This window comes from Drosophila suzukii, chromosome X, assembly GCF_043229965.1.
Source record: "Drosophila suzukii chromosome X, CBGP_Dsuzu_IsoJpt1.0, whole genome shotgun sequence".
NCBI lineage: Eukaryota > Metazoa > Arthropoda > Insecta > Diptera > Drosophilidae > Drosophila > Drosophila suzukii.
The window spans coordinates 5,257,758-5,284,264 of record NC_092084.1 but is presented as its reverse complement, the minus strand read 5'-3'; the positions used below and the strand labels follow the sequence as shown (position 1 = coordinate 5,284,264).

At 41.5% G+C, this 26,507-nt stretch overlaps 2 protein-coding genes and 1 non-coding gene across 3 annotated transcripts in view; 2 read left to right on the top strand and 1 right to left on the bottom strand.

Moving 5' to 3' along the window:
* Nucleotides 1-24,882, bottom strand: part of LOC108014979 (uncharacterized) — a 58,049-nt gene extending 33,167 nt beyond the window's left edge. The window contains exons 1-2 of the mRNA XM_036820531.3: nt 24,309-24,882; nt 8,707-8,752 (exon numbers count right to left, since the gene is read on the bottom strand). The gene's annotated coding sequence lies outside the window, so the exon portion shown is untranslated. The remainder of the gene's footprint in view (nt 1-8,706; nt 8,753-24,308) is intronic.
* On the top strand, nt 17,169-17,241 carry TRNAF-GAA (transfer RNA phenylalanine (anticodon GAA)). Its single transcript has one exon. It is a non-coding gene; the product is annotated as a tRNA-Phe (tRNA).
* A 150-nt stretch (nt 24,883-25,032) lies between the features above and the next one.
* LOC108015031 (protein SREK1IP1) lies at nt 25,033-26,416 on the top strand. Its single transcript, XM_017081262.4, has 2 exons — nt 25,033-25,267; nt 25,335-26,416. The coding sequence occupies exons 1-2, from the start codon at nt 25,163-25,165 to the stop codon at nt 26,115-26,117; spliced, it is 888 nt and encodes a 295-aa protein (XP_016936751.1). The 5' UTR covers nt 25,033-25,162; the 3' UTR covers nt 26,118-26,416.
* Nucleotides 26,417-26,507: the final 91 nt, after the last annotated feature.

The window sequence follows — 26,507 nt, the reverse complement described above, 5'->3', positions numbered from 1 at the left end:
GAAAAAGGAAAAAAAAGGAGGAAAACAGGTAAGAAGGTGGTGAAAAGTCAAAGCCAAAAACCATTAATGAAAGCGTCGAAGGAAAGCGCAACTGGCGACATTTAAGAGAGAGCCAGGGGTTTTCTTCTTGTTTTTAATTTTCCCGCTGGTGTTTTTCATTTTCCCTTTTTTTGTGCGCGTGTTGAATGAAGTTGAAGTGCGGTCACAGTTGCGGTTAGTGAAATGGCCAAGACGGAGGTAATTGCTCAGCTGAATTGATGAAGAGAAGCTTAATGAAGAGAGGAGAAAAGTCAGCAGAAGAGGGCAAAGGGAAAAGTTGGTGGGGAGAATTTAACTGAAGAACTGAAAGTGCTGTACAAGAAGTTAAGACCGAACATTTTGTGTAACAGAAAATGATATAAGAAAATTGAATAATCATCGCTAAGCAAAATGTTTTACAGTCTGTCATGATTTTACGCTTGGCTTGGAAAAAAATTCCGCAATAAGAGGAATGCAATGGGGAAAAGGAACCTGACACTTGGCAACTTGCAACTTCTTATTTGCAGCTCTGCAGGTTGGTTGTTCGGTCTCATTAAGCAGTTAAGAGCTTTGGCCCATAACAGGACCACCTAACCACCCCAGAACCACCCACTTTCTGCAATGGCAAACAAAATCCCCGAGGAAAGCAGCGTTCTTCTAATGAGTCGCCATGGCATTTTCTCGGCTGACGGAGCGCATTAAAATGGGAATTGAACGCAGGTGGGTAGGGCGATACTAAACCAGAATCATAATATGTATGAGGCATACATACTTGGGTATAATGTGGAAAATATGGAGCAAAGGTTGAGAGCGCCGCAAGTTGCGACTTGACATCAACTCGCCGCTTAACATCAATTAAAGATCCACAAAACCTAATCTAAGCACTTAACCCATAACCCGAGGCGATAGTGGGCGACACTTTCCTTCTAATCCCCCCTCGGAATCCTTAACCCATGGTAAGCCAGCACTTTTCTAACTCCGGCAAAAGGATGCCCGAAAATCTTGCGGAGCGTGAAAACTTCATCGTCAGGTGAACGCCGCCAGGTGAAGGCGAAAGTTTGCCAGCGACGACGTGCAGCTCATAAAAAGGAGTTCAGCAAGGGCCACCGAAATCCTGCCAAGGAAGGGGGGTTAACTTTCGTGCAGGATAATTATGAAAGCGCCTATCGCGATGTCTTCTAATGGCGGCGACGACAGCCAAACAAAAGCGCTGAAAGACAGCTGTCTCCCGCCCCCAGTTTCCGACCCCAATCCAGCAGCACAGCATCCCAGCATCCCAGCAAGCAACTCATCCATCTATCCGAACCCGGGTCTTATTACACCGCAAGGAAATTGAGTCCTATATTGGTATATATATAGTTTTCTATATCTTGTGTACATAATTAACTGTATTTAGTGGGGTTTTGTTTAATTATACAGTATGATATATTACAATAACTATAATAATATGATACAAAATGATGTAATATGATATACAATTATTTTTAGATATCTAAAAAAATATATATATAAAATTAAGAAACAATTAAAAAAGTGTATTACAAGTACCCCTTCCAAATCGAAAAGAGTTAAATATTGTTAGGAAAATATTTATTCCCATAACGAACTTGATACAGGACTCATTTTGCCAAGAAAACCTGACGAACTACTTGGCACTTCGGATAATGTTTCCCCCTGTGCATTTGCCCACTTCAGGGCCTCCTCTCCCCTCCCATTAAGCCCGAGCTCCGGCCGTATAACAGCCACGTAAATGTAATTAAACCATACATCAACGTGAAATATGTCGACTCTGCGACTACGACTTCGTCTAGGAGTCGAGGCCTGTTAACTTACCGTATGCGAGTACGGATATGTGCGATGGATATGTGGCAGGACCCCAGGACCCCAGAAACCGAGGGCCCGAGGAGCTGAGGACCCTCGGGGATGGGGATGGGGATGGGGATGGATTGCCATCGTCGCCTTCTCGCCAGTTTTTCGCATCTCGCAGGACAGCCCATTAGAACCACGAGCCTGGGGAAGAAGTCTACCCAACCACGGAGCCCGCGAAACGGAGCACACTCATTCAATCCCTTCAAAGGCAGACAAACAACGTCGGTGTAAAATAAAGAACAAACTTTTTGCTATAATTAATCTCGAGCTTATTAAATCATTCCTCAAATGAGAAAATCAGGCTGGAAAGTCTTGTCAACTTGGCATACAATTAAGAAACTAGCGAAAATTTCGGTATAATTAATCAGGATCTTATTAAATTATTTTATGCACAATAAAATTAAGATTGTAATGAATGAGTTAATGTATTCAAATTTATTAAAGTATACTGAATTTAAACAACATTTTGAAAAAGGTTTTTCTCCGAACAAAAACTTTAAGGCCTGTTGTTTTCATTTGTTGCTCAACAAAGTGCCACGGAAGCACTTAAAAATCAAGCAATTATCCCCAAACACCTAAAAACCACAATACAATGGGTACAAAAGAATTATTCAAAATACCGCACAAAGATACGAAAATACGATTTAATGCTAGTTGTCATCAAAGGAAGACGGCGAAAATCTCATTTGAATACCGCAATCGCTGGCAGCGCGGGGGATTAGCCCCTTTCGGCGACTGAATCTATAGACGAACGACAACCAGACCACCGACAACCCAACAACCCAACAACCCAACAACCGACAGCCAAACAACGTAGGGTATCCATAGTTCCGCATCGTGGACACAATCAGGGAAGCCAAGAGCTTATAGCTGTCGTGTTCGCTGGCAAGAAAAGGTAATATAAATACACGTAAATATAAAGCAGAATTGTAATTATGTGCTTAACGTGAGCGATGCGATGCGATGCCAGCAGCAGCAGCCCTTTTCACCCAGCCCAGAAACCCCAGAAACCCCAAGCGGAGCCAACCCTACCAAAAACCCCATGACATCCCAACCCCAGGAAACTCCTTGACATAACCCGCCAGGTGCTGAATATCCTTCGCTATGCATGAAAGTGGTGGGAAGTTGGCGAGCATTTGAATGGCATCAAGACAAGTTGGCTCTAATTTAATTCCAGCGCTGACTTTTGGCCGTCACGATGATAATGATGATACTATACTGATGATGTTCGGGATGAGAATGGCGATGGCATAGGGCCTGAGTACGCTGATGACGTTGAGGTTGTACTTAATGCTGCTGGGAAATATTCTACTCCTTACTTAAAGCTCACGATTTCGAACTTTTATGGCTTAAAGCCTCACGCCCCTTAGAAATCTAATTGAAATCCGCATTCTTAGCCAACAAGTTTAAGTAGATATTCCTTCGTGGAAAGAAGAGGAAAATATATTTGTTTTCTTTATATCCCAAAGAACATATTATTGCCCAGTTTTAGAATTATAAATAAGAGACCTTGTTATACTTTTCAACTACAACATAAGAAGCTTAAATCTGACAAGCTTAATTAATGGTAATACAATTATAATTATACTAATCAATTCCAGGACTTAGTGCACCCGAGCGCTAAAATGTAAAATTCTGTGTGAGCCCTAAGGACTTTTAGTCCCTTTTTCTGGGGGGGGGGTTTGATTCGGGGGTAAACCAGCACTGACTGATGCTCGCCTGTTGACACTCTTCGATGGCTTTTCCAGCCAGAGGAGCACTTCACCAATCACCTGAGGTTTGGAGCCTTAACCCCTGTCATCGGCATATTTATTGGCAAAAAACGGAGCTAAAATAATGAGCTACTTAGAAGAAATGTGTATGCAGTTGGTTGGCTGGTTGGTTGGTTGGTTGGCAACCAAAGTGCAGCTAGGAGCAAAATGCATCAAGTTGGGGAGGGGGGCTAATGCGCATTTGCCTACTACCGACGAACAGATCCTACATATATATCCCCCCCCCCCACCACCCCCCCAAAAAGACTATAAATTTCCGGAAAAATGGGGTGCGAGGTGTTTTTTAGGGGGGAGCAGTCGGAAAGAGGACCCGATTGACGGGATTTCTGGCCCGGGGAGTCTAATGATGGCTGCTCTCGTCTGCGAGGAGGGCTCAGCAGCTCACCAACTAAGACAAACTAAAGGAAGACATGAAAATTTTCGATATCCGTGCCTAACGACTGAGTGTGAGTGTGTGTGCGGCAATGAGATTTTAAGAGCTTCCTTCTTCCTTTCTAAGCAAAAATTTGCTATCGCCATTGGCAGGCCGAGAAGCAGTGAAAAATACTATATTACAAGGTACGTATATACATCTATATATAGTATATATAGCTCTAACGAGCTATCCGCCGCCGATCCCAGGGGGAAATTGAGGGGTTTTTAAGGAGGAAATGGAGGAGGAGGAGGAGGAGCTCGGTTAGGAGGACCTGGGGACTTGGCCCGATTTGCTGCTTGTCTTGCATTTAATGTCACACGCTTCATTATTTCTAATTGGCAAATTTTCAATCAGCAAACGAACAGCCTTGGACCTTCGGAGCGGTGGGGGGGGTTGTAACCGGTGGTGGGTGGTTTTTGGGTGGCCTGGCCTATTCCCAGCGCGTAAATTTGGCTGTGCTGTGACTTAACAACTTCAGAATTCAATTATGCGACACAGAGTGAAATCAACATTATTGATAAGCCGCAAGGACAACGGAAGAGATGGGGGGGGGGGGGGGGGGGGGGGGGGGTGGCGAAAAGATGGGGATAGATATGGCAGGGGGAGTGAAATATACATATAGAGATGGAGGGGCCAGACCTAAGTCGTAGTCCCAACTAACCGAGAAAAGTTTGCCTCCTGGAGAACCAGGACCTCGGAACGAGGAGGACCACAACGAACCAGGCCAACAAAAGAAAACGTAATGCGCAAATTATCGTAATTATAAATTAAGTCGACGTCGGTTTGCTTTCGCAAAAAAAGAAAAGGGGCGAAGAGGCGCAGTTGAAATGTTGGAAAATGTAATGAAAAATACTTTTTGCACAGACCACCCAACCGCCATACCGCCATACCGCCCACCGCCTGACTGGCATTCGAAAATAGATTTCCACTATATATACGTATATAACGACCAGTAATTCTCTGGGCTTCAGGGAAGTTTGGAACGACCGGAGGTCTTACAAAGTTGCGTCTTCTTCGCTGTGTAAAGTGGAAAACTTTTTCCAGCGCTATCCCCACTAACCAGTTCCCCTTTAACGCAGAAAAAAGAAGAGAAGCGGAGATATACTCTATATATATAAAGCAGGGGGAAGGAACAAACAACTAAAGCTTTACCCAAAGCTTGTGAAAATTTCACTTACTGTTGTTGCCTGGGGCTGTAAATGAAGCCATTTTGCGGGATGTTGGGGGGTGAAGTTTTGGGGTTCTGAGCTACCGTTATGATGCCCCAGCTAACTCAGCATTATTGGGTCGAGCACTTCTAATTGTTGGAGTGGTCCCCCCACCCCCACCCCCTCAATCTCAATCTTTGCACGCATATTCTTTGGCCATAAACCAAAAGCGTTAATTGAGCGCCGCAGCCAAAAGTCTCAGACAAAACAGTAACATTAAATAGATACAAGGATGGAATCTTCAAAACAATTGAAACGCCTCAAGATTTTGGGGGCTTTGAGGAGAAGGAGGAGCCACTTGGTAAAATTTACAACTTTTAGAGGGGGGGGTTACACAAAAGTGGCGGCTATTAAAAATGTTGCTGTCGTTTGTTGGGCGAAACTAAAATGAATTCTGGGCATAAGAAATCGTTAGAAGTAAATCACAACGAACTTGACATGCTCTCTATACAAACTTAAAATACAGGGTTTTTAGACAAAAATGGAAAACCTTATAATCAATTAATATTTTTTAAAATTGTTTACCCATTTTCATTTTTTTAAATTAAAGAGCGAATGTTTCTGTTTTGGATTGTCACACTACTCAGCACAGTTCAAGCCTTCGATTTATAAAGATATACGGCGGCAATCTTGGGCAAACACTTTATAAAAAATTGCCACTTATATGAGGGGCCCATATAGCAATTTTCACGGGGTTATCTTTGCAGGCCGATCAGTTCGGGAATAGGAAATGCCCGCCTTTCCACGCGCGCCACATACACTTTCTCCCAGACATATCCCGCCCTGGGGTATCATCAGCACATCCACAGCACCCCAACCACCCAACCACCCAACCACCCAACCACCCATCCACCCACACTTTCTCCACCCCGTCGACTGACTGATGGATGTCCTGGCCGGAGGCATTTTCCTCTGTGCATAAGTAGCTCGGAAATTAACGCCAAAAAGGACGGGGAGCGGGGAATCGTAGTGCGTGCGAAAAGGCACAAAAAAAAAGAAGAAGGCTAAGACAGCGATTGATGCGTGACAGGGGGTGGGAAATGGGAAATGGGAAATGGGGTGGCGATGGGTTTGGCTTTTCCAGGCGAATTCCATTGAATGGTTATAAATTGAAAATGACTAAATGAAATGAGTAAATATTGACAGATTGACTGAAGTTGGCATCCAACGGCAGCATTCCACTCGGGTCATTCAGATTCGCCCAGCCACCCAACCATCCAACCATCCAACCAGTTTGACAAGGCTAATTTGTTGATTTGCTTCAATTTGGTTTTCAGCTTTCCGCACTTTCCTTTTTTTTCCTTTATTTTCGCTTATTTTCGCCTCTTACCCTCGATCTAATCTCGTTATTTTTGTCATTAGCATTCGAGTTTTGTTCCATTTGAGTCGATTCTATTCGGTGTCTGTTTCGGTCAGCTGGAGGAGCATCGTAGAAAGTTTTTTGTCCGGCTAATGAGCTTAGACTTTCGGAGTGGGAGTGGCCGAAAGTGAACGGAAGTAATTATAATGGCTGCGGACATGATTTTTGGCATTCTAATTGAATCCAGGGTGGGCGAGAGCCCCTTCTCAGCTTGGCAATTGGCAGTGGCAAGAAAAATGGTATGCTCTTCACAAATAAAAAGAAAAACCATCCAATTTATGGACTTGAAAAGCATTAACCATAAAGTCAAAAAAATTTATTATACAATTATTCTGTGTTGGTAATTTTGTTCCCAGAAATAAGAGTATAATGCATCCCAAAATAGCACAACAAAGAAATAGGAAATATCTATATCAATAATAAAATCAGGTATGAGCCTATTTTTATCGTTTTTCTCGGAAGCAGAACTCTATTGAATTATGGCACATATACAAAAAAAGGAAACAACTTAAAATTGATTTATAAAAATATGCCAAGCCAGTCGAATCAATTATATTTAAAAATTTCCAATGCTAACAGTGCGTATACGTAATTTGGGAACAATGAAAAACTGTTGCAAACTTTTTCGGTTTTATTTTTATTAGGCCAAAATATGCAGTAAATAAAAATATTTTTTATGTGAACACGGCGTATACGTAATTTTTTAGTATAAGCAAAAAGTGTTGCCTACTTTTTTGGTTAGCCATTTAAAAAAAATACAAATATTGTTTTAACTGGTAAATGATTAAAAAAGTCCCTCTGATAGATAAACTAAATGATGGATTTCATAAGTTAATAACAAACACTTAACAACTTGCAATCAAAACTCCACAAAAAATAAAACGCCACTTTACAGGAGCACAACTCCCTTGAAATTGACTCCAAAAACTCCTAAGATAAACCAAATCAGCTTATTCAAGGCCACCCTCATCTGCAAATATACACCCATAAATAGACTCCTTTTTGCTTTTTTGCAGTAATAACAGACAGTATCAACATTCACTCCCCCATGCAATGCAATGAATATATATGTACTAAGAAAATATAGGTTCAACAAACACAGACACTGGGGTTTTAGGTAAGACATATGCCTCACGTCTGATCCCCCGGTTTATCTGAGCATCCAACTAGACCTTCTATATGGCATTGGCCGTATAATAAATCGAAGTCACGACAAATATAAATAATAAAATGTATTTTATTTTATTCTGTTTCGTTTCGTTTGCATTTCAACGTGCTTTTAGTACATAAATCTCGGGCTTAGCAGCGGTCGGAAGCCCAAACCCAAACCCAAACCCAAACTCAAAGGCAGCCACGGGAAATAAAATACATAGAAAATAAAATAAAAATAAGTAAATAAAATAAAAGTTGGGGCGCCTGAAACAACAGACACGAGTCGTGGGTCGTGGGCCGTGGGCCGTGGGCATCAAACCTATCCTATAGCACCCCATACCATCCCATGCCACCCCATACCATCCCATCGTATCCCGCCGTATGAATATTGTTTGTGCACATATAATAAAAAATAAAAAACAGCAATGGGCACAGACAAAACAAAGACCAAAGGAAGAAGTAACAATAACAAATCCAATATTAGATGGCTATAACAACAATGCGTTCAAGTATGAAGCAGGGGCGTCGAAAGGGGCGAAAGGGGCGAAAGGGGTTCGGTGTGGAGGGCTATTTTGAGGGGGATTGCTCACTGGTACCGGCAGCTGGTGCCAAGCGAACCGAAGCAAAGTCTGATGTACACGTTTATGGCTATTTGCGATTTTCCGAGCAGCAGCTCAATAAAAGAGACGACTCGACTAGGAAGGGCCAAGCCGAAAACAATGAGAGACGATACAGTCTACACCGAGAAGAAAAAGTGAAATCATTATTCCTAGGACTTAAACCATGTCTTGTTAACTAGAACCAACTAATATTTTATAATCTATTTGTACAGATTACCCTTAAAAACGGCAAGGTGTTAAAATATTACACTGGGAAAACTAGCAAACGTTTTAGATTCAAATTCTTGTTTACCTGAAGGAAGCGTTGATGAGATTCTTCAGAAGCTGTAGTGATAAATCTGAAATGAGACAAAACAAATCATTAAATTGTATTATACAAGTAGAATCTAAATTAAAATGGTTCGACTTTGTTTAAGATATTCAAGCAATGAATGGTAAGTTCAGCAGATTCCTTTCATCAAATTAAGCTAATAAACTTCCTAGAAATACACAAATAACTCCCCTATTTCTTTAAGTGTGGGACAATAGAAAGCACGCCAAAATCAAGCTGCGAGGGAGTGTTAACCATGGACAAAAGTTCCCCTCCGTCGAGTGAAGCTTATTTCGAGGTGATTTTAAAGGCATTAAGGGAAAGTGGCAGACGAAAATCCGGAGGGTGTGGGACGATGGCTCAAGCTGAAGTGGATAATCATCAAATGATGCTACAATTACCTTTTTCCCCCAAAAAACCGAGCATCGTGCCATAATCAAGAGCAATAAAACATAATAGGAACCTTTTCCCCAACCACCAATATTCCAAAGGGTCTTTGGAAAACTACTACTTCTTCTTAACGAGCAGGGTTGCCACCCACTTTCGACCGTTAACCAGGCCGCCAAGTGTTGCCAAGTGTATCCGAAAATGTTCTGCACTAACACCCAAAATCTAATTTATATCACGTTAATGAGCTTTTATGTCAAATTTTTGCGTGTCGCAGGGGTTTGGGGCAAAAGTTTTCCTAAAGGTCGAGATCCAATAAGAGTGCTACCCAGCAAAAAAAAAAAAAAAAAAAAAAAACAAAAGGTTTTCGGAATGCGAAATGCTTCAAAAACTGTCCATTGTAAAAAGTTCGCCCATGGCTTATCAAACCAAATTTGTGGCAATAAAACGAAATGGTAACGGAGAACATGGAATGACAGGATTTCGGGCAGATATTCCTGCCCAAAAGGGAAGAATACCCCATGACTAAGCCAATAACCGAAAGGTTATTTAATATTTGGCAGTGGCGTGGCCTCAAAAAAGTAAGTATATATATCCTTTCCTTGCCCCATTTCTCCTCTTATTTTCCACCGATTTTCCACCGCCCAGATTCTCCGCCAAATTCGAGCCAAGTTCGCACTTTTTTTTTCCGCTCTTTTTCCGCTCCTTCCGCTTTCCCCACGAAAACACACAAAACATCAAAGCCGGTGAAAGGCGTCGCCAAGGACGAGGGCGTGGCCAGACTTTCGCCCATTTCTCCCTCTATTTTTTTAGTTTATTTTCTGTTTCTGTTTTTCTTTTTTGAGTTGGGTACTCCAACCATCGACGGCCTGCGGCCAAATATTAAACAAATCTAAGCAAAACGAAACGAAACGAAACGAAACGCATTGCAAAGTTGTCAACTCGCTCTGATAACACGCCCCGTACCCCCGAAAAAGAGATATCCCCATCCTATCCGTATCCGTACCCCTACATCACCCCGCAGAATCCCAACCTCCGGCAGTCCACGGATTTTGTGTTCGCTGCCTTTTGTTTGGCAGGAGAAAAACGAGAAAAAGGCAAAACATTCGCAAATTTAAATGCAAATTACCAGACAAAACTGATGAGCAGAGTTGGCGCGACGGGGGTGCAGGGTGCTGAACAAGAGTGTGTACAAAAGTATTGACAGTATAGAAAATAATGGCCCAAATAAAGTCAAAACAGGTGCCTCTCACAATAAGCTGGGTGGAAAAGTGGAAATGCTGCGTAAAATCTGCGGGGAGAGAGCCCGGCATATAATGTAGGGAATAAGCGGCGGCATATGTTGCGGAAAACTAAATCATAATTTTGTAAATGTGACTCTAATGGCAGCTAATATACACATATGAATATGGAAATATTGCAACCAAATACTATACATTACAATATAAGGATAGTACAAATTATTTGTAGACAAAAAAAAATTCATTAAAGCTTTAATAATTTTTTTTATTAGGATCTCCAAAGGTAGTACTGACATATAATTCCCTATGAACTATACAAAATATTATTATATACTGTCTTGAGTTGAACTCACAGTCGATATGCCTTACATTTTATCGGCGGAGACAAATCTCGGCTCATTTGGAGCATTTCAGTTTGTTTAGAATAGCGATACATGATTACTCCCAGCTCGGTAGTTGTGAAACGCCCTCACCCGCCCACATAAACCCACACACACGCACACACACACACACGCAAAGGGAGTAGGCACACACACACAGGCACAGGGGAAAAGACTTGCTGGCTCGGCACGCACATACGCAATATTTTGATGCGATTTTGTGGCTCGCCAAATGATTTCGCTGATGTTCATTCCACAGACCCCATTTTGGGGGGGGGGGGGTTCAGGAGGTGTTGGTTTCCAAAGGGCGGGGCCTTCAGGGAGAAGGGGGCTGGGCATGGGGCAAGGGAACAGCAGACGGGCATTGGGATTTGCTGCCATGTGACAACATGACAAAGTTCTCCAGCAGCCAGGAGATTTGTACCTAACAGCACCCCTCACTTCTCAACCTGGTTTTCGCTCAGTGTTTACCCGCCATTAACCCTCCACACACACACATACACCCCCTTCCCCCTTTTTCCCCACCCATGTTGGTCAGATCCCATGGAGGTTTTCCATGGCATTCGTTTGTTGCTCTGCTCGCAAAAAAAAGGTTATAGAGTGAATGCATATTCAGTACACCTCCATTTAGTGACACAAATGTCAGGCTTTCCCTCCTTATAAATCCAAAACTGTTGCACTTTGTACTGGGATTATATTGCATTCATCATTGGGAAAAAATGTGCAGCAAGAAAAGCGTCAATGGTAGAATTGCCCAACTGAAAATAATTAAATGCAACCCAAATGCAAATTATAGTGATAGTTACCTCAAAAACAAAGTCATTAAATAATTACAATAAAGGTGTGATAATTGGCAAGCACCATAAACATATAACTTATATATGTTCAACATTAGTTTAGCAATTTAAAGCACAACAGCTTAAAACTGCCCTAAAGTTATGAATCATAACTTATGATAAATACTGAACGGAAAAAAAAACACTGAATATGTTCAAATTAAATGTTAAAAATATGTCTTTAAAACTATTAAGCTATTACTTAGGCATATTTTTCAGCCTGGGGTTTTTATATTTCATTTTGTTCTGACCCTAGCACATTTGTAAAAAGGAAACTGCGAATGGGCGGTGCCCAAATCACTCAAGGCAACGTCTTCCAAATGAGCTATTTTAGCATTATGAATGGGCGGGGCCATCAAGTGTAACTCCTTTATTTGTTTAATACTCATAAATACGGGTTTCATTCGTTTCGAGGGTTCTGCATGCCAGCCACTCGCCGAATAAACAGAACATTCATTCGGTCCACAGTCAGAGACAATTTCTGGATGCCATAGTGGCCCATAATTCAGGCAACTGAATCAGCACTTGACTCCGGACGCAGGACTCCGGACTCCGGACTTCAGGACCTCGGACTACGGTCTCTGACTTTGTCCTGTCCCTACTCAAAATTCACAAAAATTTATGCACTCCTCCGCTCCTATTATATATGTATATGAAAGATACAGCCATATTGTATATATATATATATATGTATATGTTTGAGCGTTATTACATTTGAGCCCGACTGCTCTGCGCTCTGACCATATCTCGTCGGGGTCCCATATTCCCAACTAAGCAAGCGACAAACTTCATGACAGAACCTTTTTTCCCCCGCAGCCTTTTTACACAGCTATTTATTTATGTGGGCGGCGGTGGCGGGGTAAATTTGCTAAAAATCGTGCGAGACACTGCGTTGAAATAAAAACGAAATTTATTATTTATTTATTTCGTTATCACTTTGTATGCGACACAAAACCGCACAGTTCCCCATTCGGAATGCCCCAGACTTTGGCCACAATGGGACTGGGCCACAAAAGTGACAGGTTGTGAAGCTGAGGCAAACCAATTGCTACCCACCAAGGAAATAAAAGTAATAGTTCGCTATATGGTCGGTGTTTTTTTGGCTTAAAGCCAGATAGAGAGAGACCCAAAAGCACTGCCCACTACCCCCAACCCACTCTATTTCCCGTTTCGCCATCCTGAGCACGCATTTGCGATTAGAAAAAGGATACACGTAATTTTTGTCCGACGTCCTTTTTACGAGTTCTCGGTACGCTCGTAGTAAAAGTGCGAACGGCGGCAAGGTGACAAGTTAGCGGTTATTATTATGCCAAACGCCCAGCAACGACACGCCCCACCGCCCCCCTGCACACCCAAAATAAAATAAAATAAAAAGGAGAGAAAACCTTTCACCGACGACAAGCGCATTTACAATGGATTTGTTTTTGAATTGGAATTGGTTTTGCTTTCGGGTATTTTCGGTATTCCATATTGGATATTCCGTTTTGGATTATTCTCAGCAATTCACCGTCCAATACACTGTAAAAAAACCTTGAAAGGATCAGGAGGTTTCTTTGCAATTAACAGTGTGACCGACCTAATAAAACCACACAGTGTGACCTTACGTTGCAACATCTGGTAGGAATTAGTTTATTTTTGTGAAGAGTATTTCAACATGAGTTATAAGATTGGGCAAAACAATAGTTGTTAATTTACTTCAACAAAATATTATTCTGACGTCATTTTTCTAAGCGTACTCTCATGCGTTATTCGCTTTGCCTTTGGGTCGCATTGATGGCGTTTTTAATGGCCTTGTCTGTGGCACTTCGACGGGGTTCATTGTGGTCGGGGTCACCGGGTTTTCGGGGGGTGGGTCGGGTCAAACGTTACGTTGAGAGCGGTGCTAAGAAGTCGCACTAGGCAGACAATGGCGTACACAAGAAACTGGGGATAAATCAATGTTTGGTTATTACCGATAACGATTATTTGGGTCACAACGAGGGCAATTACTCGAAAAAAGTTTGCTAAGCGATTGATAGGGTTGGATGGGTCCCCAAAATGACTATTGATTGACAAAAATATAAAGCAACTAGCTTTCACCCCCGCAACTTTGTCCGCGTTTAAGAAACTGTTTCTAACAGTAAGCAAATAAATTTTAGCCCTATTTTGAATTATGAAATTATAAATGACTAATTCTAAAAATAAAAGAATGGAAATTTTTTTTTAATCTTTGAAATAATAAGTAATCAATTTTAATGTACATTTTTAGAGAATACGACCACCAATTCATGGAAATATCTTACTTTAAAATCAAATGAAATATTTAAATGTAGATTATTAGAGAATTTAAACACAAAGTCATAGAGGTATCCCACTTCAAAATCGGAGTCCAAGAACTCAAGTTATGGAATCTTGAAGTGCCATTTTGGGTCACCATTCTGAAAGCCATTGGAAATAGGGAAAAATCGAACATGAAAATGGGCTGAAATTTTGACCATCTCCTTAATAATAAATTTGAATTCAGATTATTAGAGAATTTAACCACGAATTCATAGAGGTATCCCACTTTAAGATCGGTTAGCAATAGATCAAGTTATGGAATTTAGAAGTCCAGTTTTTGGTTCCCATTCTGAAATCCATTGGAAATACTGAAAAATCGAACATGAAAATGGGCCGAAATTTTGACCCCCTTTTAAATAATAAATTTGAATGCAGATTATTAGAGAATTTAACCACGAATTCATAGAGGTATCCCACTTTAAGATCGGTAACCAATAGATTAAGTTATGGATTTTAGAAGTCCAGTTTTTGGTTCCCAATCTGAAATCCATTGGAAATACGAAAAAATCGAACATGAAAATGGGCTGAAATTTTGACCCTATCTTAAATGATAAATTTGAATGCAGATTATTAGAGAATTTAACCACGAATTCCTAGAGGTATTCCACTTTAAGATCGGTAACCAATAGATCAAGTTATGGAATTTAGAAGTACAGTTTTTGGTTCCCATTCTGAAATCCATTGGAAATACGAAACAATTAAACATGAAAATAGGCTTATAATTTCACCTTCTCTTAAAAAAAAAATAATAGCGTAGATTGTTAGAGAATTCAACCACAAACATATAGAAGTATCCCACGTCCAAATCGGGTTACGATAACTCAAGTTATGGAATCTGGAAGTCCAGTTTTAAGTTCCCATTCTAAAAACCATTGGAAATACTGAGAAATTGAACATGAAAAAGCGCTAAAATGCTGACCCTCTTTGAAAAGAAATGTTTAAATGTAGAATGTTAGAAAATTTAACCATAATCTCATAGAGGTATCAATCTCCAAAATCGGGATCAAATTACCCACGTTATGGAATTTAGAAGTTGAGTTTTGGGTTCAAACATGAAAGGGGGGTAAAATTTTGACCCTCTTTTAAAAGGAATATATTAATGTAGATCGTTAGAAAATTCAACCATCAACCCATAGAGGCATCCCACTTCGAAATCGGGATCCAATAACTCAAGTTATGGAACCTGGAAGTGCAGTTTTGGGGTCCCATACTGAAACCCATCGGAAATTCGGAAAAAAGTAACATGATAACAGGCTAAAATTTGGACCCTCTTTTAAAATGAATATTTTAATGTAGATCGTTAGAGAATTCCACCACCAATCGATAAAGGCATCCCACTTCAAAATCGGTGTCTAGAAGTTCAGTTTTGGGGTCCCATGTTGAAAACCATTGGAAATACGAAAAAAATAACATGAAAACAGGCTAAAATTTTGACCCTCTCTTAAAAGAAATATTTTAATTTAGATCGTTAGAAAATTCCATCACCAATCGATAAAGGCATCCCACTTCAAAATCGGTGTCTAATAACCCAAGTTATGGAATATAGAAGTTCAGTTTTGGGGTCCCAGCTGAAAACCATTGGAAATACGAAACCATCCGAAACCATTTTCCTTAAATTTTTGTAAGACTTGTTTTTGAAAGTATTAATAAACGAAGTCAATAGACTTATTGGTAAATTTTTAGGCCATCTGTAATCAAGTGTATCGAGTAATTGTAAAAGGTAGATCAAATCTTGGCCGTCGTTGGCCAGGATGTCCTCCCTACCCCTGTTGAAAGGCTTGTCTACGTGGATTGCCTCCGAAGGGACAACATCTATGATGTGGTCCTCTCATAGGCATTCCACGTAGCTAAGGACTTCAACAGCAGCAGCGGGGATATCCTGGCCTACTACGGCCAAGATTTGATCTTCCTTTTACAATTACTCGATACACTTGATTACAGATGGCCTAAAAATTTACCAATAAGTCTATTGACTTCGTTTATTAATACTTTCAAAAACAAGTCTTACAAAAATTTAAGGAAAATCCGAAGTTGTTCACTGGACGAGGTCGGAAGTGTTACTGAATATTAAACCCCATGGCTAGACGAACAAGACGTTGAAGTTTCGTGGTTTGCCTACTTCGTTTACAATTTCCGTTACAAAATTGAAAATAAAATAAAAAAAGGAAAGTAAAATTTGTTTTTTCCTCGTCCTAAAACCGTAAAATATAAATATTTTAAACTTAAACTCTGGGCTGTGCATTGATAACCTTAGTTTTCCCTGCTTTCTTTTATATATCTTGTAATAGCTGGACATTAAAGGAGTCATTTATTGTGGTGTGTCCCACAAGTTTACAATTATACGAATTACTTCTCAGCCATCAATGGTTGCACTTTAATTCCTTACCCTCCATTGGGGCACAATGGTGAGCGTATTTATCCAATTAAAATTGTTATGCACAACTTTTCGTTAGCTGCAAAACAAGTACACTATAGTGGATAAATTGCTAAGGGATTTCCCCTTTATCTTTCGATAAATATGCATACTGCAAAGTTAGTAATCAAGTGCAAATACTTTGACAATCACATTGTTAGTCACGCAGCCGCCGCCCCTCCAGATAGTTTTTCCATTTACCAGCTAACGCCCCCAACGCAACCATTTTCTACGCCCCTGCTTTTTGCCCCGATCCGATACCCGCTGCGAACTTGAAGCCTTAGCGTTGTGTCCAAAACTATTTGAGCGTCAAAAGTTTGCCTCAAATTACCGTCGCGCTACATAATTCAGGAAAACTTTGCCCGCCGCTCAACTGGAGCTAGAATGCAGATGCAGATGCCAAAGCCAAAGCGAAAGCCAAAAGCTGAACCTGCAGCCAGCTGGGCACTTGGAAAAATTAAAAACGAATCGCCTTTACCATCATTATTACACTCTTAATTGTGTCTTAGTGATGTTAACAAACGCATCATAAACCTAACCCGCAAATCATAAACCTAACCTTAAGATATTTTTAGATGTGTGATACTAGCAAACGCGTTTAACTAAAGATCAATTCAAATATCTTAAAATGTTGAAGAAAGTAGCAGTACTTCTAATAAACAAATGTTATTTATTGGTTCTTATCTCGTATAATTTTTTGTGTTTACTATATATTTCTCAATAATCCTAAGATGGAGATAACTAAATAGATCCCATTGACACGAAAGCTGATATGAATACGTATACTATTCATAGTACCGACTAAAAAGTCTTATCTTAAGTTCTGCACATTTAATCTCACGGATTTTTCGCCGGAAAGCTTTCAAGTGCCGAAATAGCTCAGTTGGGAGAGCGTTAGACTGAAGATCTAAAGGTCCCCGGTTCAATCCCGGGTTTCGGCATACAGAGTTCTTTTTTGTTTTTCTATGTAAGACCAATATTATTTTACTTAGAGAAGTGTATTCAAAATTAAAGGAAATAGTATTAAATCAAACTTTTTGTCATTATTATTGTATATTAAGGGCCTACATTTTTTCCAGTGCCTCGGCATATTTGGTGGAGTCGCATTCGCTGGCTGATTAGCGCGACAGCCGCCAGTTCAGTTGAGTTTGTTCGGTGCGCTCAGTTTGCTGAGTTTGTCAGCCTGTTTTGGCGGCACAGGGCGGCTAACTTTCCGCTAAACGTGCGCCCGGGCCAAATGAAAAGTTTTCAATAAGCTAAACACTTCAAGCTGCCAGACAGAAGTATTTCAGCGACTGACAGACGGACAGAAAGACAGGCAGACACTTCGACTTTAGACGCTAATGAATTCGAGCGTGGTGCATAAAAATGCAGCACAGTTTTTGGCCAAAAAGTAGGGAGACTGAGACGGAGACAGTGAGAGCTGGTACTTGAAACTATGCATTTAATTGATTTCGAGGGTGCCTTAAGCAAATAGAACGAGTCCTTTTAAGACGCAGCCCGTTAAAATACTTGCCAGGGCAAATACTTGCACACACTCGTTTGGAACTCAAACGGGAGAGATCATCGGGGGTCTTATGAAAATGTTTGCCTGGCATTCGAGCTCCGGCAAACTATTTCGTGCCGCCGCTCACCCAAATTGTTATGTGAGCTTAACTTAATTAGAAAAGGCTATAAAAACCCAAGTGGCATGTCCTGGCATACTGGAACAAGCGCTATTTAGATTTTATTGCGTCTTATATTTTATAAGCTAATGATTGAATTGGGGAATGGCAGAGAGAACATGAGAAAAGAAGAACTGAAAGCAATGTTTGATATACGCTCGAGTTCCCTATATCTAAAATCTTAAATTAAAGTATTTGTTATTTCATCTCTTACAATAAAATATGGGAAAACTCTCAAGCGAAATAGCAAACTTAAAGTATACCACTTGCCGTAGCACTTCACATGGTGTAAACTTCAATTCATTTTCTATCCGCGACGCAATTGCATCTCATTGGTTGCTATGCAAATAGCCATGCATTTAAATTAATCATACGCACTGTGTGCGCGTCTGTGTTTGTGTGCAAAATAGGTAACGGTTAACGGCAGCCATGATTGTGTGCGTTAAGTTAAGGTTGTGCATGTGCAATTTGCGAGATTGCTTTGCTGGGAAAACGGATGATCTGCATTCAATATCCCGAACTGCCATCAAAAGGCAGCTCTCAAGTGCCTACACACGGAAAAATGCCGTGTTGAACAACGGGGAAAAATCTAAGTTAAGACATCATTCAAGAAAACCTCACTTTCCAACACTAAATGTTTAGAAAACATCATAAATATATTGATTTTACGTAAATGAAAATGCCCATTTTTTATGCCCATAACTCAGGAGACGAGTGACTTTTTACCAACCTCTTCATTTCCTTTTTCAGGTGCATTGTGTTCGTAAGGAGTTAAGAAAAATAAGGTTAAGAAATCGCTTGATTCGCACACGCACACATGCAAGTGGCGCCCTTACCTTAATTTATGTGCACACTTTCAGTTTGAGCAGCACTGAAAATGTGTAAATGTGTCCCGCTTTCTGAGTGTGCGAGTGTGCTTGTGTTTGTGCCTGTGTTTGTCCTGGTGTTTGTGTATATAAATCAGCCCGGGAAGAGGAAGTGCTTAGCTTAGCTTAGCTAAGCAAACTAGTTCCAGTCCGGCACACAGCACCAACAATCGGAATCAAACTGAAACAACCAAGTTTTCTGGCCCGCAGCTAGCAATATTGGGCGAAACAAACACTGACCCACACTGTGAGAAAAACTCTGATAAGAGAACATGATATTTTTAAAATGTGTGACATTTTCTAACATACTTCCAAACACAGGGAAACTCCAAGTAACCTATCTAGAGACTTAAGTACCTTTTAAAAAGAATGCCAAAAAGCATGCAGCATTTAATAAGTACTTTACAATTACTTTAATAATCATGGTTTAAATAGATGAATATATAAACATTCAAATATTTAAATGTCTGTTTTAAAAAATACGCCTAAAAGTATTCAGTTCCTTATTTTATTAACAAAATCCTTTTTGATAGGAACATCGAATATAAACATTCAAAAATGTAGCCTAAAAGTATGCAATTTTATTGTGTTCCCAAAAAACTTGGTAAACATGATAGGATTTATGATTTCTGTGCATTCCAAAGAAATGAAAATTATTGGACCCCATAAGTGTTTGAAAAGTGCACTCTCATTGCCCATTAATTCACAAATAGTTTTATTTCGGCAAGTGTGAGCCATTTTCGTCACACTTTGTTTGCCATTCATAATGGCCACCATTTGTGTCGTTTCTCCTATAAATTCACATTTATTCCGCATTCATAATTGTTAAGTGGGTTTCCATAAAAGCCAGCCATTTGGCATTTCGATAAATAGCCAGCCCACCTATTTATGGCGGTAATTAAAAAGAGGATTTTTGGCCGGGGCATTTAATGCTGGCTTTCATTTTTTTCCCCATTTTTTCCCCCGTTCTGGCTATTTTTTCCAAGTGTTTCGGGTGCAAGGGGTTAAGCGGGAGGATAATCCAGAGACAAGACCCAGATCAGGCTATCCGGCAACCACTTAGGCCCAACCCCCTTCCATTTCCCCCGCCCCTGGCACAGTTCTTGGCCCGCTTTTCTTCGCTCTTAGCTGGTTTTCTTGGGGCAGAGGCAACGGCAAAAGCAAAGAGTCGCCTTAACAAGCAGCTGGGCCTGACAACTGTTTGTTGGCCTGATATTATTTCCAGCCAGCAGTTTTAGTCGCTTGTCGTGTGCAGGGCTATTACCATTAGTTGTTGCTGTTTTTGTTGCCACTTGACACTAAACGAAAATGAAACTGAAAATTGTTTGGCCGAGCCGCAGGCGGCGACAGCCGTAAAACACAAGTAAACAGGAAAGGCGATTGGCTAAGCCGAAGCCTGAATGTCCTTCAAGGAGGCAGCTCATAGGATTGTGTTCTTGGTATTCTGGTTCTGGTTCTGGTTCTGTTTCTGTTTCTGTTTCTGATAATAATAAACAATAACTCAAACTTTGCACCACACATCTAGGGCTTATGCTTTGGATTAAATTCTCTGGGATTTGGTAAAACAAAATTGATGCAGGTAAACAACAAACAAGTTTTGTTGCATTTCATAATGGAGTTTATATATTTTCCATACAAAATAAAAATCATTTCCCAGAAGGTAAACAGGTTTTGCAAACCGCAACCATTAAAAGTTTGGTTTTGAGTATGTAGTTCAATATAGCCATCAAAACTCCCAACTTTTTGAATAACTGCCAGGCACTTGCTATTTTTTTGTTAATTTTCTAAAAGGTTTCTTCTGATTAGTGAACTTCTGAAATTAAATTCCAGTTTCAAAACAGGTATCGAGTGTAAGGAAACCACAGAAATAAATTTTAGATTAAAAATCAAAAACTAACTCTAATTCAATCAAAAGTTTCGAGCTGTATCTTTTGCAGCTTCCTGCCATAATGATGATTTTGTATGTGTTAAATAGTATGGTGTCTGTTTTTTTTCCCCGGAGTCCTGCCACAGTGCATATGCTTCGGTGTCCTGGGAAAATTGTTGTGGCAAGGCAGTTGGAAAATGTTTACAGTTTCACAGCCACTTGAAAAACTTCACCACTGCCACTCCCCCGCATTTCGCCGGCTGCCCCCTTTCTCCCATGGCTTTACTTGGCCAGGTTATTTATAGCTGTCGCTCGTTTGTTGTACGTATTTTTTAATAAGTTGTTTTTGCCTGTCGCTCGGTTTATATTTTGCATAAATTATGTCAGCCAACCAACCACCCCCACCCCCTCGAGATCCGCCCACTTTCTACCCGCCCACTTTCGCCCAGCGACAACGCTTTAAAGTTTTAATGGCTCTCTGCCTAGGATTCAGTGTATGTGCATGTTTGTTTGTTTGCCTGCTTGTGTTTTATTAATGAGCTGCGCCAAATTAAGTTAAATGTGTGTGAGGTATCTGTGTGTTTGTTTGCAAGTTTGCATATTTAAATGTTGCAAGCTGTCGCTGTCCCTGTCGCTCCTTTACTCTTTTATACACAACGAACAAATTTAAAATCTACTTTCAGTATTGGTGTTTCTACAAACTGATCTTTCGAAAAACACAATGTGACCATGCCTGTTATTGAGTATTTTTAAGTGACCGTTCAACGTGCAGGTATTTTAACCTTTTTTTAACGATTCTCTAATGAAAACTATCTATATTGTTATCAAAACTTTTTATTATCAACCTTTCTATTGTAACCTCTCATGTAACATGTTTCTTTAACCCCAATTCCCATTTATACGTATATTTTCTCAGCGTGTAGCATCTGTCAGCTCCCTCCTTTTGCCACCGTCCATTTCAGTTTGACATTTATCATTTATAATTGTTTTGACTACGGCAAAGGGACTTCCGAGTCCGAGAATCTGTGACCGAAAAACAAGGGGGCGGGCGGGGTGAAAGGGGGCGTGGCTGGGAGGCTAAAGGGATTCATGTAACGGTTTTCTTTGTGCATGCATATATTTTGACATTTTGACATGCATTAAATCAGTCAAGCGTAAGCCACTTTGAGCTCCGTCTTTGACTCTGCGGTGCACGCTCAGCTGCTCTAGTTCCGTCTCTTTCCTTTGAACTCTTCCCTTCTCTATCCACAGAAGAAGAGCCCTCCTCTTCGCACACTCACACTCCATCATCTATACAACCATCCATCCATCCATCTACATCTTGGTCTTTTCGGGGCGCCAAGTTTTGGTGGCAAAGCGAAAACCGCAGCCATGTATTTAAATGCGCACTTAAATTTTGAATGCAGCTTGAGAGTTTCGAGTGCCACTGAATGACACGATATTCCATATATACATATATGTGAGCACATACATTACTATATACTATATACCATTAATGATGTCAAACCGCCGGAGGGTCATTCACTCAAGTAATGGCAACCGACGGCAGAGATTACACTCCCTTTTGACTTTATTCGCCTTTGATCTTTCAGTTCTTGATCCGGTTTGAATTGCCTGATTTTCCCCTGTCCATCTCGTACTTTATGCTTTCGATTTGTGCCTGAGGCCTTTCGTTTTGGATAGGTAGTTTTGTTAGGATGGCGATATAGATTTACCATTTGGGCTTCACATGCATACGATGTACAACATGCTTTGGTCACACTGCATATGTATATTAAAGCGGTCACACTGCATGTGTACAATAAAGCGGTCACACTGCCATTGGCTTAATATTTTTGACGTTGACCTTGGCTTGAATTTTGGTAAAGAAAACGTTGAATAAATTTCGAATAAAACGTTTTGATTTATGTTTACTTTTCGAACAAAGAATTCAAGGTCAATTCCAAGCTCTAATCATCCATATGTTACAGATTGATCTCTAAAGCCAAGTTCTCTGCCCTTATCTTGCCTCCCGGCTCCAAAGATTTAGCATCTATATCTGTAGATCTTGTTCTCCTGGACACTCCCCATCCATCGCGACCCCAAATTTATGGGTTCTGCCGACAGCCGCAGAGATTTGGCGCTGGGAGCAACAAACAGTTTACGGAAATTTATGTGGCCAGAAATTTGCACATGTTAATTGCTACAAAGCAGGGGGCGGAATGGGTGTGCCAGTGCCACTGCCACTGCCACTACCACAACGACAACTAACAACCAAGGCCGATGTCCGCTGTTGACGCCGAAAATGCTGCGAGTCCAAAATTTATGGAGAAATTATCGAATTTATTTATTTTCCGCTTCTCTCGTGTGCGTTTCTTGGTTGTGTTTACTTTCAGATTTCTTTTAAATTTAGCTGCAACAATTTTTCATAATTTTGCCGTTGGCATAAATCAGCGATGGGGAAGACGGCGCCGTGCAGAGGGGTACAACCATGTTTCTAGTCATTTGTTTTGGGCAACAGTTTTGCAGTCACCGCACGCAGGCGAAAGCGACACAGTTTTCATCTGGCCCCCTTGCCTTCAGCCCCCTCGCTTTTATTATTTTTTCCTGCCAACAAAAGCAGGCAAGGACCCAGAAGAAAATGTGGCCAAGGAGCGGGGCGAAAGGCGGCGTGTGCGGGCGGTTTTAGAGGGGGGTGGTCCAAGGTGGCACTGTGGGTGCACTCGGAAAAATGCAAGATCAAAAGAGCAATGCGATAAAAGAGAAACCGTAATACTTTGAATATTCGTAGATTTTCTAATTTTATAATATTGAAAATAAACCAACTGGTTTAAACCATAAATCACAAAAATAAGTATAATATACCCTTTCAGCCTGATCTTTTGAAATCAAAGAGTAAGTCATTATACCACTTTTCTACAGGCATGGTCACACTAATCCCCTAGTGCGAAGAATAATAGAAAACTTCCTCCTCCTTTCAAAGTTTTATTTTAATGAATGACTCTTGTTTCAGTGTGCGGTCTGAGTGTTAGCGAGAATGAGCGACGATGTCTGGCACAATTACGCCAGCAACAACAAGTGCAACAACGGGCAGCATTCATAGTTGTACAAGAACAACAATACCGAATACCGAAAACCCCCGTCGGTCGTCGTTCCCGTTGTCGGTTATTACCGTTACTCTTTGGCGTCTTTAATTAAGGAGTGGGCAGCGGGCGAAACAAAAATTTTAATTTGTTTGTAATTAATATGCTGAGGTTTGGTTTCGTGGGCCAAGAATGCATTGCACTGTGCATTGGTCACACTGGCGGACAATAAAGCGGTCACACCGAATGGAATGTGACACTCGAGTGAAATAACTGCCGGCAATTGCATTGCATTTAATTAACTTAAAAATCCTTTGGCTTTCCTCTTGGCTGGAGTGAGTCTTAATTTAACACACTTGATTGCATTTAGAATTTTTTCCAACTGTTGGAGTTTGTATGTGTACAAAAAAAGAGCTCACAATTTTAATTCAATTAATAAATAATATTATTTGTCAGTGTCATACTTTTAGAATAAGAAACAAATCATTAACAACTTAAATCAAACTGCATCTTGGCCACTCAAACCGATCGTTTACCGTTAACACTCACCTGATGCTTGGCCTCCAACTTTAAAGGATCTGACAACTGTTGCCAATGTACAAGGATCACAAGGATAATGCCGCAGTTGAATCACTATCGCTTGATCTGTTCAGTCAATGCCCCACTCCGCGCTTAACGGTACGCGATCCAAGCCGATTAAATACACAATAGGGAATGTTTAAAAGCACTATTTGGTTTTTTTGAGGAAACCGCTAATATTGTTGTTGCTGCTGCCGATTTTGGCCATTAGACAAAAACTGGCGGCGGCGCCGCGTGCACGTGGTCTTGGCCTCTGTTTGGGCCATGGCTGCTGAAATCGGGGGTCCTTCGGCCAGACTTGACTGGACCTGTAATCCCTACCGCAGGACTTGATGACTTGTGTCTCGACACTCAAAAGCACTTGCAAAAAAAAGCGTAAACAAAACGGCTGGCTGCACACTGCAAAACCGCGAGTTGAGTTGGCTGGATGTAACTGACTACTGTTTAACGTACGCGAGTCTTCGAGGCGTTTTTTTTGGGGCCTTTCATGCGCGGGGCATCCGTGGGGCTTGCAATTTGGTAAACAACTAAAAACTAAGCCAGATTGCATGGCGATAAAAGTGTTGCCCCATCGCAGGCAGGTTTTTGCTAAGGACATATCGGAACTAGTTCCGATTACACAATATAGCTATTGCGTGGTGCACAACTCTGCTAGCTGTGGGGCATAGCTCGGCTAGCTGGCCGTGGTAAGTTTAAAAAAGGAACGCACGGTCGCACTAAATTCGCGAGTTCTTTTTTTTAGTTGTTGTGGATAAATTAATTAATGCTGCGCCAGGCGAAATAGACTGTGGATAATCCAGGAAGGATTGCCGGTAAGCGCGGCCATGAATTTCCCGCTGGCGAGTGCCAACAAGGACACTTTGCGGGCCGCCTGCAAGAAGTGCGGCTACGCCGGTCACCTGACCTACCAATGCCGCAATTTTCTCAAGGTAAATTCGCCAAAAACCGCATGTTTCTCCATTATATCTAACCCCAACCGATCTGAACTGATCCCAGGTGGACCCCAACAAGGAGATCCTGCTGGATGTGGAGAGCACCAGTTCGGACTCGGAACTGGACTACCTCACGCCGCTCACCGAGCTGAGGGCCCAGGAGCTGAAGGGCGGCGCTGAGGCACCGCCTCCGCCACTAGAAGCCACCAAGGAGGCTCCACGGAGCAAGGATAAGCAGTCGCGGGACAAGCTGAAGGAGCGGGAGCGACAGCGAGAGCGCAAGAAGAAGAAGGACAAGAAGCGAAGCACCTCCAAACGCAGCCACAAAGACACCACGATCAAGGAAAGGGACAAGGACAAGGACAAGAAGTCCCTGCGGCACAAGAAGCACAGCAAGAACAAGAAGAGCCGGAAGCACAAAAAGTCCAGCAGCAGCGAGCTGGCCAAGACCCAAAAAACCAAAACGGGCAAGCGACCCAGCAGCGGCAGCACCAGCAAAAAATCCAAGAGACGCCGCTCCTCCTCGACCTCCAGCTCTGAATCTTCATCGTCCTCATCGTCTTCTTCCAGTTCGGAATCGTCTACCGATGATGATGACTCCTCCAGCGACTCATCCGCATCCGAGTCGGATTCCAGCGACAATGAGGAGTCCAGCACCAGCGAATCGGATGAGTACGGGCGCAAGAAGAAGCGGCAGGGCAAGTACAAGCGCAAGTCTACGGACACGGCCATGCTGCGCCGCAAGAAGACCAAGGTGAAGCGGAAGCGACATCGCGCCGGCGGCTCCGGTGCCCCGACCGCCGGCAGCAGCTACCTGAGCAGCCTCAGCGACAGCAGCACCTACTGAAGGAATCAGAACGAGAGAGTCTGGATCGGATCAGGATCAGGACACACAGCTGCCTCCCAAAGCACTCAAAGCTCCGTAAACTAGTTCGATTTCCGTTTAGCCGTAAAACGGGGGAGGAGCTCTCGCCTGCTCCTCCGCCCTTCTTCCACAGAGACTGCCTCCAGTTCCAGGCCCCAAACTTCCCGACAAACTCTTCCCCGGATTACGTAAAGCAAAATACTAAACCCTAGACTTGTCCTAGCCCTTAAGTTTCAGCATGATCTGCTGCAAATACAACAAATTAGTTTGTACAAGAGGAAGTCGCTCGTTGCGCAGTTTTTTATAGAGGAGGAGGGGGACTATTATCAGTATTCTTCATAGTTTATGTCTCCTACATCGTTCATTTAGTAT